We start from the raw sequence: 14658 nt of genomic DNA, 5'->3' as shown, positions 1-14658 counted from the left end.
GGGTGGTGGTGGTGGTGGAGGGGGGGCGGGGCGGTGAGGAGGGGCGGGGCCGGCGGGGGGAGGGCGGGGCGGGCGGAGCACGCAGCCGCGCAGCGGCGGGCTGAAGCTCAGTGTGGTGCTCCGGGTCTCCCGAGTGCAGCGATCCGGGAGACATGAGTCGTGCAGCGGGGAAACTCGTCTCTTCGCTTCTGGGGCTGTGGCTGCTGCTGTGCAGCTGGGTGTGTCCCGGGAGCACCGAGCTGCAGGCCCCGCCGGACAAGATCGGTAGGCGACCGTGGGGGGTGCGGGAGTGCGCCCTGCGCCCGGCGGCGGCTGCCCGGCGCACCAGGCCCCGCACTGGGTCGCGCACGCCGAGCCCTCTGCGCTTGTTGTGATCTGGCCGGTTCGCGTCTCAGTGTCGCTTTCGGTGCCCCGGAGATGGGCCCACTTGAGGAATGGGCCGTGGAAGGGGGACCCACGCGCGCCGCCAAGCACCTTCCAAGCGTCCCTGCAGCCCCTGTCTCGGAAGCCTGGTGGTAGAGGAGCCCGAGCGCCCTCTCGCCGCCTTCCCTGCTGCTCCTTTGGGGGGCCGGTCCCCCGGTTTGTCTTAGAGCCACAGGCCGCTTTCGCTCTGCAGATGACAGGCGCCCGCCGACTCAGCACATGGAGCCGTGAACTAGCTGACCCCGTCTGCTTCCCTCACCGGGGCGACACCCCCGTCCCCGCTCGGCTTTGTGGCAGTAGGCCTGCGCTCAGGCCCCTGGCTTGCACAATTGCCCTGCCGAGGGTTGCTGCACAGCTGAAATATTGCACTCTCTCTACTTTCAGTCTTTATGTGCGTTTGCTTCCTGTTCGTTTTTCTTACTCCCTTTAAAACTGCTCTTTGGGATCATTGTCCTGTCTACACTAAGGAAACAACAAATCTAGGCAAAAATGGCTGCCCCTTTATTTAAAAATGTATGCTGGACAGACCCATCTCCTCTGTTCCCATGAGTTGGGCACAAAAAAGGTTGTGCAGGCCCCTTGGTGCCTCCACAAAGAACTGTGAGAATCTTTGGGCATCTGGCAAATGAATGTCAGCTGGCAAGCTAATTTCCTGCAGTGTTGTCCGAGGTCAGTGTTTGTGTCCAGATTCAGAATTCTATCCTCACTGCAGCTCCTACTGGCCTTCCCCTATCCAGGCTTCCCTAAATTGTTCGTAATAGCCTTAAGTAACATCTGTTATTGCTTAATGGTCTTTCAAAAACAACAAAACCCACAAAGCTGTTAAGAGTGAAATACACTGTTCCTTTTTTTCCCTCCATAGCCGTCATTGGAGCCGGAATTGGTGGCACCTCAGCAGCGTATTATCTGCGGCAGAAATTTGGGAAAGATGTGAAGATTGACCTGTTTGAAAGAGGAGAGGTGGGGGGCCGCCTGGCCACCGTTACTTTACAGGGGCAAGAATATGAAGCAGGAGGTTCTGTCATCCATCCTCTAAATCTGCACATGAAGCGTTTTGTCAAGGACCTGGGTATGTAATTTGGTCTTAGAGCTTTCTGTGTGACCATCCACGGATATTTTGGTCAGATAGGGAACTGAAACTTTTCCACCTTGTTCATTGTCTTTTACAGACAAGTTGGTGAAACTATTCCCTCACTTTCCTCGTAGCAGTTGGTACTGCCTTGGTGAGGAGGCACTCCCCTGTAATGGGATGCTAGTTATCAGTATCTTAAGTTATCTGGAATTACAGCCATGGTGTTGGGGGGTGGGGTGGGGATGGTTGCTGTTGTCAGTTCTTCAACCTGCAGGTTTCTGTTGAATCAAAGAATGGTTTGGGTTAGCAGAAACCTAGTGAGCTCATAGTGGGAAATGAGACTCAGAGGCTTGTGTCTGGCTTAACATCACTCACACAGCTATGGGTACAGACATGTGCTTAGAAACCAGAAATTTGACTACTTTCCTACCAGCATAGAAGCTGGACAGGTTGTGAGGGAAATCTGGCAAGCCTCTGCAGGCTCTTTTCTCAAGGAATATTGGGTAATACCGGCCTCCTCCCAGTTATCTGAAATAGCCAGTTATGCAAAGCACTATTTTCACAGTTCTAGGGTTCCTCCTTTCCCTTAGCTACCTTCCGTATCTCCTGTGGATGCTTCCTGAGCCTCTTTTCTCCATGAGGGCGATTTGGAGAAATTTATGCCAGGAGCAATTTATGCTGCAAAGATTCATGCCTGCTATTTCTGTTTTTAAGTTGAATTCAGTTGATACTCTGGCTTTTTCCTTTGACTTTTTCATCTCTTCAGACTAAAGATAGCCAGCCTAATTTTGATATATCTGCATGACCCATCTTTAAGAGAATTTGCTTTTGGACAGTGTAGTGAGTGTATCATATCACTTATTCTAAAGATAGTGCTCCTTTGGTATATCTCCTGAGAACAAGGGGAAACCCGGAATTCATTTCAGAGTGTCCCCAGTAAGGTCAGATTACCTTTCATGTGATCAGCATAGACGCTACTGACTTGGCTACCCTTTCTCTGTTTTTGCAGGTCTTTCTACTATTCAGAGTTCTGGTGGCCTCATAGGGGTCTCTAACGGAGACACTCTGGTGTTTGAGGAGAGCAGCTGGTTTATAATTAACATAATTAAGCTAATTTGGCAGTATGGATTTCAGCCCCTTCGAATGCACATGTGGGTAGAGGATGTATTAGACAAGTTTATGAGGTAATGTTTTCCCTTTCCATTTAACCCTAAGACCTTTTGGTAAGATGATCATTAGGAATTATGGTTTCTTGGAACAGTTCTCTACCTAACTGGAAGGCTTATTTGTTAGGCAAAATGTTTTGTATAAACTACGATCCACTTGGAAATTAAAAGGGCAGCTTATTTTTGCTTCTGTACATGTACTTTGCAAATGCTTGTTTATTATTGCTAGACACTCTTAAACGCTCTACAAATGTTAACCAGAATTCTCATAACAGCTCTCGAGGTAGGTACTATTTATTAGCTTCTTTTTGCAGCTATGGAAGGTGGAGCATGGAGAAGTTTCAAGTGTGGAAGTATACCCCCCTATGAGTGGTAGAGCCAGAGATTCTACCCGGGCAGGCTGACTCTAGTCCTCACTCTTGTTCACTTCACTGTGCTGGTGTTACGTATCAGATGAATGCGGTCATCTGTGCAAGAGCTTGTAGAAAGGATCAGAAAAGTGGACTTTAATTGTGACATGATGTTTTAGTGAGCCAGCAACCTGAGGTAGGGTATCAGTTCTGTGCCCTAAGAATTTAAATTAAGATAATAAATTCCAGCACTGTCCTGGGAGTGCCTCTTTTTCTTTCTTTTTTTTTTTTTTTTAATATTCTGTATTTTCAGAATTGTCTGTGTGTATGAACGCACATTACTTTGGTAATTGGGAAAAAATAACATAAACTAACCAGTGTAATTTTGAAAAATGTAACCTATTTCTTTTAAGGCTGTTGGCATGTGCTAATTTTTATGCTGGTTTACTTAACATTTTTATTTACTTATTGATTTGAGAGAGAGAGAGAGAAAGAGAGAGAGAGATCAGTTTGTTGTTGCACTTACTAATACATTCATTGGTTGACTCTTGTATATGCCCTAACCAGGGATGGAACCACAACCTTGGCAATGGGAATGATGCTCTAACCAACTGAGCTACCCGCCAGGGCTGGTTTACTATTTTTATTTTATTTTATCTTATCTATCTATTTATTTATTTATTTATTTATTTATTAAATCTTTATTGTTGAAAGTATTACATATGCCCCCCACCCCCATTGACCCCTTCTAGCCCACCCCCACCTCCCACCCCAGGTTGGTTTACTAGATGCTAGAGATATTGAACTTATAAATGCTATATTAACATTTGATTACTATGACTATTCCAATATAATAAAATAATTATTAAAGAGGTGAAAATTACATGTCATATGTGCCTGCTAAGTGCCTGGCACTATTCTAGGTCCCGAGGATGTATAACCTAGAACATGTCCCTGCCCTCAAAGAATATACATTTTAGTAGAGCGACAAGCAATAAATCCATAACTAAGAAAATATATAGAGGCATGGGGACCTGGGGCTTGGGGTGGTCAAGGGGAAGGAGGGAGGGTAGAGTAGGGGATGAGCATTTCGCTGCAGTTGGTTGCAGGGCCACCAGTGGAGAGCTGTGCCGGGAGGGTCTGGGTCCCATGGCAGAGGCACCATGAGCCGCCAGGCCTGCTGCTCAACCGGGGACTCCTCTGGGTGACCTCGAGGTCCCATCAGCCGAGTCCTACCACTGAGAACTCAACTTGGCAGTCCACAGTGGGAGATACAAGAGTGCTGTGATAATATACAAGACAGGGTTCTTTTCACATGGATTTCATGAAATGAATGAAGGAAGACAATAGGTTTCTTACCCAACACAAATGGACAGTGGATTTGACTTTCTAAAGACTTTTTGTATCATTAAAACAAGTTCATTTTTGACATTTGAAGATGAAAGATGGCATGTTAACAGAGATGATAGTTTGTATGCCTGGAATTTTTATCAGTTTGATTTGTATGACCTTGTGGAGTGTTAACTTTAATAAAATTTCTGACACTTAAAAAAAAAGAAAATAAGTAGAATTTATGTAGAGATAGGCAGTCACTTTTTAAAGAAGGTGCTACACACTTAGCAGGAAAATCCAGTTCCAATGGCATCAGATGTGGTGCCACCTTGTATGTATAATTTTTTCCTTTTTAAAATTTATTGATTTTAGAGGGAGGAAGAGTGGGAGAGAGAAAAAGAAACATTGATTTGTTGCTCCACCCATTCATGCATTCACTAGTTGATTTTTAAAAATATATATATATATTTTTATTGATTTCAGAGAGGAAGGGAGAGGGAGAGAGAGATATATAGAAACATCAATGATGAGAGAGAATCATTGATTGGCTGCCTCCTGCTCGCCCTTGGGATTGAGCCTGAAACCAGGGCATGTGCCCTTGACTGGACTCTAACCTGGGATCCTTCAGTCCGCATGCTGACACTCTATCCACTGAGCCAAACCAGCTAGGGCTCACTAGTTGATTTTTTAAAAAAATTTTATTTATGGATTTGAGAGAGAGAGAGAGAGAGAGAGAGAGAGAGAAGATAGGTAGATAGATAGATAGAGAGAAAAACATTGCATTGTTGTTCAATTCTTTTATGTATTATTCATTGGTTGATTCCCTAACTGGGAATCGAACTGGCAACCTTTTGGTGCACAGGACAGTGCCTAGTGAACTGAGCCACATTGGGCAAGGGCCTAATTTTCCTTTTTGATTTACTTTCCTCAATATTTATCAGCCTCTAAATTATGTAATTTCCTCACACTTATTTATGTTTTTATTACCTGTTTCCCTAACTAGAACACAAGGTCCAATTAGGGCAGTTTTTTTTTTTTTTCTTTCTCTGTTATGTTGACTGACCTCTGCATCTTTGACACTTAGAACATTGCCTGAATCAAAGTTGATCCTCCATAAATAGTTGAGTGAATAAATGAATGAATAAATGTTAAGAGTTATACAAATGTAGTTTGAAAAGAAAAAGAGCTGTATAAGCAATCTGATTAGCAGAAACTGCCAGTTACATGTCTAACTTTTTAAAAAATTCGTTTTTATTGATTTTTAGAGAGAGAGGAAGGGAGAGGGACAGAGAGATAGAAACATCAGTGATGAGAGAGAATCACTGACCAGCTGCCTTCTTGCATGCCCTACACTAGGGATTGAGACTGCAATCTGGGCATGTGCCCGACCCGGAATCAAATTATGACCTCCTGGTTCATAGGTCAGCACTCAACCACTTAGCCATGCCGCTGGATGGGGGATAATTTTTTATAACATATGTTATTTTTGTCATGCTGACCATTAGCCACTGGTCACTTTACATTAGCCACTCTTCATTTTACGAGATATTCAGTGTATTATTTTTCTAAAAGAACTCCGTTCATCCTACTTTTTCCAAGTTCTTAGGTCCTAGAGGCCAAATGATACGTCGGGAAGGAGTTATTTAGGTGCTCAGTTTTGGCACTTATATTATTTTTCCCCCCAAAAATGTATTCAACATTTTTTTCAGTACACTGGTAGACAGTAGGTAATATTAAAATGGGTATGACATTGTCCCCTGCTCTCTAAATATGTACAGTTTATTTTGGAGAAGAAAGTTGATGTAAAACTCTCTTCTCTTGATCACTGATAAAGATATTTCTTTGGCACTTATTTCTTCCTTTTTTTCATATACTTGTGCATGTACCTTATTACCTGTTCCTAACTGTAAGTTCCTTGAGGGAAAGGGACCATATCTTTCTCATTTTTGTATCACTGGGAATTTGAAAACTTATGTATTAAATTACTGTATGAACTAATTTATGTGGACATTCTTTTAAGTCCATAAAGTACAGAGATATGTCAGGTGCTATTTTCTAAAAATTAAATCATACACTGTAGTGTCGAAGTGCTGATTGAGAGGCATGAGTGGCAGGGGTGCTGTTAGGACTGATCAGATAATTGAATCAGTACCCCTCCCCTGGGAACTGACCTTTAGATCACTTCACAACCGACCTTCCCTTTCACTTAGATCACATTCCATTTGCTAAGACCATTATCTTTCCCAGACCCAGACCCGCCCAGAGAGTTCCCTGCCGAAAAAGCCCTCCTCGAGTCCCTTCAAACCTCTGACTCCCCATCCTTGGGCGCTGGTGCCATTTTGGGGCTCAGCCCACCTGGTTTTCCAGAGGACCTAATAAATTTATAATTCTGTACCACTTTTGGCTTTGTGTGTACCTCCTTTGGCTACCCTAATAGGTGCTAAATTTTATGGGATTTTGGGAGATGATATCACTGTGGACTGAGAGGTTGGGCAAGATTTTGCAGAGGAGGTGTGATTCAAGCTCTGAAGGAAGTGTAGCTGTTCTCTGTTTAGGAATGAGAACTGTATTTCAGTTGGAGGAAAGAGGTAGTACAATATTAGGGAGTAATATGTAGAGCACTAGGGGCCCAGTGCACGAATTCATGCACCTTGAAAGGACGTATGGGCTGCGAGGCTGCAGTGGGCACAGGGACAGGTCTTGGCCCATCCTCTGCACCCCCGCCCGGCCCCTCCCACTGCGGCCCCTGGTCCCCTCTCTGCCGGCAGCCCTCGCTCCTGCCGCTGCTCCCACACGCTGACTGCGCTGGCCCCGCTCGCACCTGCTGATGGTGTGGAGCGATTGGGGCCGGCGCCAGAAGCGGGTGTGAGCAGGGCCGGGGCTGTCAGCGGTGCAAAGGGTGGTTGCTGCCCCGATCACCCCTCAGGAGCAGGGGGAGGTGGAGAAGCCCTCAGAGGCGATCAGGGCTGGCAGCCGCCACTCGCTGATGGCACCGAGCAATCAGGACCAGCGGCGGCTCTGGCGCTGGCAGCGGGTGTGAACGCCAGCAGCAGTTTCGAGAGGCAGCTGCCAGCCCTGATCACCCCTCAGGAGCAGGGGGAGGTGGAGAAACCCTGAGGAGTGATCGGGGCTGGCAGCTGCTGCTTGCACCTACTGACGGCACCGAGCAATCGGGGCCGGTGCTGGCAGTGGGTGTGAGTGGTGGTTCTGGCACTGGCAGCGGGTGCGAGCGGGGCTGGTGCCGGCGCCGGCGCCAGCAACAGGTGTGAGCGCTGGGCGGGACCGCGGTGCACGGGAGCAAAGAATTTTCAGTGACCACCAGAGGCTTGCCCCGATGACAACAACTGGCGCCTCACCTTAGTCTGGCGCCCCTGCTCACCTGCTACACCATCCTGCTGAGGCCCACACCCGCCATGTTCTGCACGCGCCCCCTGGTGGTCAGTGCACGTCGTAGCAACCGGTTGTTTGGTTGTTCTGCCGTTCGGTCTATTTGCATATTAGGTTTTTATATAGAGAGATATTTAGAGACTGGTGAATGGGTCAGGTATGCTCAAGTTGAGGGGATGAGTATGTGTGTATATGTGGTGGGGGGGAGTTGAGGGCAAAGGGGGCAGGTTGTGCTTGAGCCTTCTACTTGACATGTGATTTTTATTTTATTTAAAAAAAATTTTTTTAAAAATTGACTTTCAGAGAGAGAGGAAGGGAGAGGGGGAGAGAAAAACATTGATGTGAGAGCAAAATATCTATTGGCTGCCTCCTGCAAGCCCCCTACTAGGGATAGAGCCCCCAACCCAGGCAAGTGCCCTGACTGGAAATCGAACCGGCAACCTTTCAGTACACAGGAAGACGCCCAACCAACTGACCATACTGGCCAGGGCTCACAAGTTCTTTTAAAACTTCTTTGTTTCTTTACCTGTAATTAGAGCAAAGGAATTAGACTTGAGTTTGGCTTTAAAATCTGTGACTTAAAAAAAAAAAGTCAGGACTTTTAGTTAGTAAGCAGCTTTAAGCAAGATGTTTTTGAATTTAAGTGGGTAGATTATAAAATAAAAGAGGTATTTTAGGGCTTCTGAGAGATTATTGGAAGAAACTAGAAGCAGGTGGATCAGTTACTAATTTTAGTAGTTTGAATATAAATCCTGACTCAAGAACAGGAAAATGAGATTGATAAGGTTTCCTTCATGGGTGGGAGAAGCAGAAGGGAGAAGTAAAAATGTTTAAGTTTAAAACTAAATGAATTGAGGATAACATGTAGGATGTTAGGTGTGTCCTGTTATTTTTGTTTGGGATAGGGATTGGGTGGAAAGGATTAAGCCTGGTGGAAAGATAAATTATAATTTTATTTTATTTTTTATTATTTTTTAAAAATATATTTTATTGATTTTCCACAGAGAGGAAGGGAGAGAGATAGAGAGCCAGAAACATCGATGAGAGAGAAACATCGATCAGCCGTCCCCTGTACACCCCCCACCGGGGATGTGCCTGCAACCCAGGCACATGCCCTTGACTGGAATCGAACCCGGGACCCTTCAGTCCGCAGGCCGACGCTCTATCCACCGAGCCAAACCGGTTTCGGTGATAAATTATAATTTTAGACATGTCTAAATCTTACTGGAGGATACAATGATGAATGAGAATAAGATGTACCCACTTTTTTATTTTTAAATCCTCACCCGAGGATATTTTTTCCATTGATTTTTAGGGAGAGTGGAAGGGAGAGGGAGAGACAGAGAGAAAACTGATGTGAGAGAGACACATCGATTGGCTACCTCCCACATGCCCCTGACCAAGGCCAGGAGCCTGCAACCAAGGTACAGGTCCTTGACCGGAATCGAACCTGGGATCCTTCAGTCCGCAGGCTGACGCTCCATCCACTGAGCCAAACCGGTTAGGGCCCATACCCACTTCTTTAAAGGTGCTCCCGGTGACTATATTAATGCAGAAGAGTCTATACAAAGGACAGTGGACTTTCAGAGGAGGCAGAGGGAGGGCTGAGAGCTTCTGGAATACCTGGAGAAGACGGTGGCTGAGGTGCGTCTCACATGATAAGTAGGAACCCATCAAAGAGAAACATGCAAGTCAGTGATTCTTATGGTGCTATTTCCCTTATTTATGCACATCTTGTTTGATGTTTAATGGCCATTTCTCTCTCTCTTTTTAAAGGATCTACCGCTACCAGTCTCATGACTATGCCTTCAGTAGTGTAGAAAACTTACTACATTCTCTAGGAGGGGACGACTTCCTTGGAATGCTTAACCGGACATTTCTTGAAACCTTACAGAAAGCAGGTTTCTCTAAGAAATTCCTTGATGAAATGATTGCTCCTGTCAACAGGCTCAATTACGGCCAAAGCATGGACATCAATGGCTTTGTAGGTAAGCCAAGGCTTGGAAAGGTTATAGAATTGGTTCACAGAGGGGCGTACCTGATGTTATGGTTACTTCTGACCTAAGCAGTGAGTTGGAGAAGACTACCTTTCTCTGTGAAACCTCAGACATTATTGGCAAAATTGTGTAAATGTAGATGTGCATTTTTATGGGGAGAGTGTCCTTAGTTTTCATTAGTTGAATGGTTCTCACCTGGAGGAGATTTTGCCCCCAGGGGCCATTTGGCAATGTGTGGAGACATTGGGAGTAGAACTCACCTAATTGGGAAGGGAGAGTGGGTGGAGGGCTCCTTACTGAGCTAGAATTAAAACACTTTTTTTTTCCTACTGCTGACAGGGGCAGTGTCACTAGCTGGTGCTGATTCTGGCCTTTGGGCAGTAGAAGGTGGCAATAAACTTGTTTGTTCAAAGCTCCTTCAGGCTTCCAAAAGCAACCTTATATCTGGCTCAGTAATGTACATAGAGGAGAAAACAAGAACCAAGCAGACAGGTGAGCTTGAATTTCTATTTTATTGTTCCTGATTTCCCCTGTAGAAAATAATTGTTCAGGGAGAAAAAACTCTCTTCCTCCATTTCTCACTCAGTTCCAAATGATGGAATTTTAAATTGTATGTGTTGTACCATGTGGAAATATTCTTTTTTCTTTTTTTAAACATATTTTATTGATTTTTTACAGAGAGGAAGGGAGAGAGATAGTTAGAAACATCGATGAGGGAGAAACATCGATCAGCTGCCTCCTGCACATCTCCCACTGGGGATGTGCCCGCACCCCAGGTACATGCCCTTGACCGGAATCAAACCTGGGACCTTTCAGTCCGCAGGCCGATGCTCTATCCACTGAGCCAAACCGGTTTCGGCCATGTGGAAATATTCTTAAATGTACTCAAGTATAGTGGCATGATTCCTTGGATTTAAAAAATTTTATTCTCAAAAGTAAATTTTCCTTATTTTGTACTTGTATTATTTTTATTCTGAGTAGGAAATTGGCCTCAGTTTGGGACAGTTATCCTAATAGGTGAAGTCTTTTTTTTTTTTTTTTTTTTTAGAGAGAGAGAGATAGAAACATCAATTTGTTGTTCTTATTTATGCATTCATTGGATAAAGTTTTTAATTCCTTAGGACTATAAATGATTAAGAAGATATAGAATTTTTTTTTATAGAATTATTTTTAGGAGGCATAAAGTATAGTATGTTAGAAACACTAAAGAAATGTATGCTTCCTTATTTCTTCTAGGAAACCCCACAAAGATGTATGAAGTGGTCTACCAAACTGGATCTGAGACCCGTTCAGGCTTTTATGACATCGTTTTGGTGGCCACTCCATTGAATCGAAAAATGTCCAATATAACTTTTCTAAACTTTGATCCTCCAATTGAAGAATTCCATCAATACTACAAACAAATAGTGGCAACTTTTATTAAGGGGAAGTTGAATTCAACTTCTTTTAGCTCCAGAGCCTTAGATGAATTTGGTCTCAGTACAATCTTAACCACTGATAATTCACATTTGTTTATTAATAGCATTGGGATTGTGTCCTCTGTAAAAGAAAATAATAATCCTCAACCATCTACAGATGGAGCTTTTGTTTGGAAGACCTTTTCCCCGGAAACACTCACTAACGAGCAACTTCTAAAGCTCTTTTTGTCCTATGAATATGCTGTGAAGCAGCAGTGGCATGCATATCCTTACTATAAGCCTCCAGATAAATGCCCCCCCATCATACTCCATGACCGACTTTATTACCTCAATGGCATAGAGTGTGCAGCAAGTGCCATGGAAATGAGTGCTATTGCAGCCCACAATGCTGCCCTCCTTGCCTATCATCGCTGGAACGGGCACACAGATATGATTGACCAAGAGGATTTGTATGAGAAACTGAAAACTGAACTATAACACTTTCATTCCCCCCCCCCCCCCCCCCGGTTCCAAATGGAATATCACTGGCAAAAAAGAACACAATCTGAGCAGAGATGATTTTGAATCAGATATTTTGCCATTATCATTGTTTAACAAGAGTAATCCCAGTGAGTCATGGGAAAATACAAAGGTCTAAGTGTGAAGGTGTAACTATTGTATTTATGCCATCTCCAAAATGTGTGTGCAATTTTCAGAGTACATTTATTAAAGCTGGCGACTGTGAAACAAAGGAGGGACTTAGGGTAGAAGCAAAAGGACTTAGGGTAGAAGAAGCAAAAGGAGAGAGCCTAGGTGGTACTCTGCTTTGGTTCCCTAGAAACGTTATAGGAGTGAGCCAAGGCAGAGCTGCTGTTAGCTAATCGAAAAGTCAGAAAAAAGGGGCCTGGGAGACGGGTTCAGGGTGTTAGTCCTGGATGAACTGCTGCTGCCCATTGCTCCCCTGGTTGCAAGTCTTGTGGGGACCCTTAGAGTTTAGGAGAGAAAAGTAAAGATGCACGCCTGAGACGGGAAAAAAGGCATGGGCGTGTTCCAGAGCAAGCCTGCTCCAAAATTTTGTAACTCTTAAGGTCTATCAACAGTGTTTTCCAAACTTGTCTGATCATAAGAACCATCTGGAATTTGTTAAACATATGGAATTCCCTAGTTCCTCTGGAGAGTCTGATTCCATAGGTCTAGAGGTGAGGCCTTGGATTTTGAACAAAACTTTAGAGCATTTTAAGCTGAACACTTGAGGAAGAACTTAAAGACATATCTTTTAGTTGGGGACTAGTTCATTTGTGCTTACAGCTGATGTGATGTTTAGTCACAGTGAAATCTGCTATGGGAGCTGGTATCTTATGCCTGGTTTTAGTAATTTATACCTTTTTCAAAGTAAATGTGCCCATTACTGAAGCCTTGACTTTTAGAATGATGCTTTTTTGATTGCTTCTGCCTTTTTTTTTTTTTTTGGAATGAAATTTAGAAGTCTGAGTAGTATAACTTTAAGATGTCATACAAAAACTCCAGTAAAATGAAAAGCAAATATAGGCTATTGATGTGAAGAAATTGGCATTCTATTATCAAAACCTCACCAATGGAGCTTTTATATATTTTTACCTTTTAAAAATGTTTTTGATTTTATAGAGAGGGAGGGAGAGGGGGAGAAATATTGATGTGAAAGAGAAACATTGATTGGCTGCCTCCAGCATGCCCCCTACTGGGGATTGGACTCAACTGGGGCACATGCCCTGACCAGGAATCAAAGCAGTGACCTGGTGCAGGAACAACACTCAACGAACTGAGCCATACAGGCCAGGGCTCACCTATGGAACTTAAAAAAAATACAGATAGATCTCCCCCCCCCCACCCCGCCCAATTAGAGATTCTAATTTAATAGATTGAGGATAGGACCTCACCATTGTAGCTTTTTAAAGTTTCTAATGTGCAACCTGTGTTGAGAATCACTGATTTGGGCAACTGAAATGTCTCCAAAGGGTTTGTAGTGCCTTAAAATTGTCACAAGAAATTCAATCCATAATCAAAGCAGATTCATTTTGTGAAGAATGAATTCTCAATGAGAAAGCATTGACAGTTTAACAGCAGACAACCGAGATTAATTATTCTAGAGCAATTGACAAGAGTAGGACATTCAGAATGACACCATACTTGATCAAATCCAGCTTGTTTCAACTTCTTAAGCTACTGTACCATTTTGAGAAACTGGTTGCTGAAACCTTAAGATGGTAGTCTCAACCTTGACTGCACTTTGAAATCACCTGTAGGACTTGAAAGCTTCCCAAGGGGTTCTAACATGCAGCCAAACTTGAGAACCAGTTCTACATCTACTGTATAATACAAAGATCACGAATGACTGTCAAGGTAGAGACAGAACAAGTAAAAGCTTGTGAATTCAAAGTAACTGCAAAAAAGTTAACATATACTGTTAAAAAAATATTTAGTTTGTCAAAGGGTCAGTTTTCTAATTTTATTTTTAAAATGTTAATTTTTTTCCACATTGTTTTAATGAAGACAATATGTAGAGAATGTATATGCTACACTGGTACATACTAATTTATCATCTGTAGACTTATTTTGCAATGGGATATATTTTTACTTATAATTTTTTCCAACAGGAAATCTGTTGGAAATTGCTTCCTCAAAGAGCAAAACAAATTATCTGTATATCAAGCATATTAGTTTTAATAGTTACAGCATTAAAGAATTTTTCAATTGGTTGAAAAATATCAGCTCATTTACTCATCTTTTTACGGAAGAGACTGGTAAAAATGATGCAGAGGCAGGATGAGACAGTTCTGCAACTTGAGTACGCATCGGACTCACCTGAATTTTTCAATAGGTTTGGAGTGGCATATAAAAATTTGCATTTCTAAGTTACAAGGTGATGTTGCTGGTCTAGGAACCCCACTGAGAACCGAGTCTAAAATTCAGCTCTATGTGGTTGTAAAAAATCAAACCTATCAACTTCAGTGAAGATTTAAAATGTATTGGAATAAAAATGGAAAAAATTGGACATCACACCAACTCTCAAGTTGGTTTGATCCCTCTAGCTGTTTTTTGGCAAAACACATTTCCTATAAGTAGGAATACCATTTTAGATACATATAAGCCATCCACTGTGTTGTTTTCCAAATACCTTATGTACTCACTTGTATGTACTCCATTCTCTACAGTTTTAAAGTGACTCAAGATTTGTAGGCTTTTTACCAAATCACAAAAAGAGCAGGCCTAAGCATTAGGCTTCTTAAGGTTAGGTTTATGATATACAGCTACGTGTAATATAGCCTTCATCGGTTTGTGCACTCTCTACTTGAACTAGATGAATGTATTATGGGCAGTATTATCACTATTCCACAAAGAACAATACACTGGAATATTTTTCTCTGGGTTCTATTTCAGCTGTTATATTCAAAATATTTTCCCATTTATGTCCAAAATAAACAGCAACATAATTACTTCCTGTTTTCTATTGTCCTCTACTCGGAATGTAGATGTGCTTGGAAAAAGTTACAATAA

General features: G+C 43.0%; 1 protein-coding gene across 1 annotated transcript; it reads left to right on the top strand.

Annotated features, from left to right (window-relative positions):
• The first annotated feature begins 85 nt into the window (after window positions 1–85).
• PCYOX1 (prenylcysteine oxidase 1) lies at window positions 86–14598 on the top strand. Its single transcript, XM_059659507.1, has 6 exons — window positions 86–264; window positions 1286–1492; window positions 2505–2679; window positions 9507–9718; window positions 10067–10219; window positions 10964–14598. The coding sequence occupies exons 1-6, from the start codon at window positions 153–155 to the stop codon at window positions 11620–11622; spliced, it is 1518 nt and encodes a 505-aa protein (XP_059515490.1). The 5' UTR covers window positions 86–152; the 3' UTR covers window positions 11623–14598.
• The last annotated feature ends 60 nt before the right edge of the window (window positions 14599–14658 follow it).

This window comes from Myotis daubentonii, chromosome 12 (assembly GCF_963259705.1).
Source record: "Myotis daubentonii chromosome 12, mMyoDau2.1, whole genome shotgun sequence".
In the NCBI taxonomy this organism is placed as follows: Eukaryota; Metazoa; Chordata; class Mammalia; order Chiroptera; family Vespertilionidae; genus Myotis; species Myotis daubentonii.
This window is presented reverse-complemented; position numbering and strand designations above follow the sequence as displayed.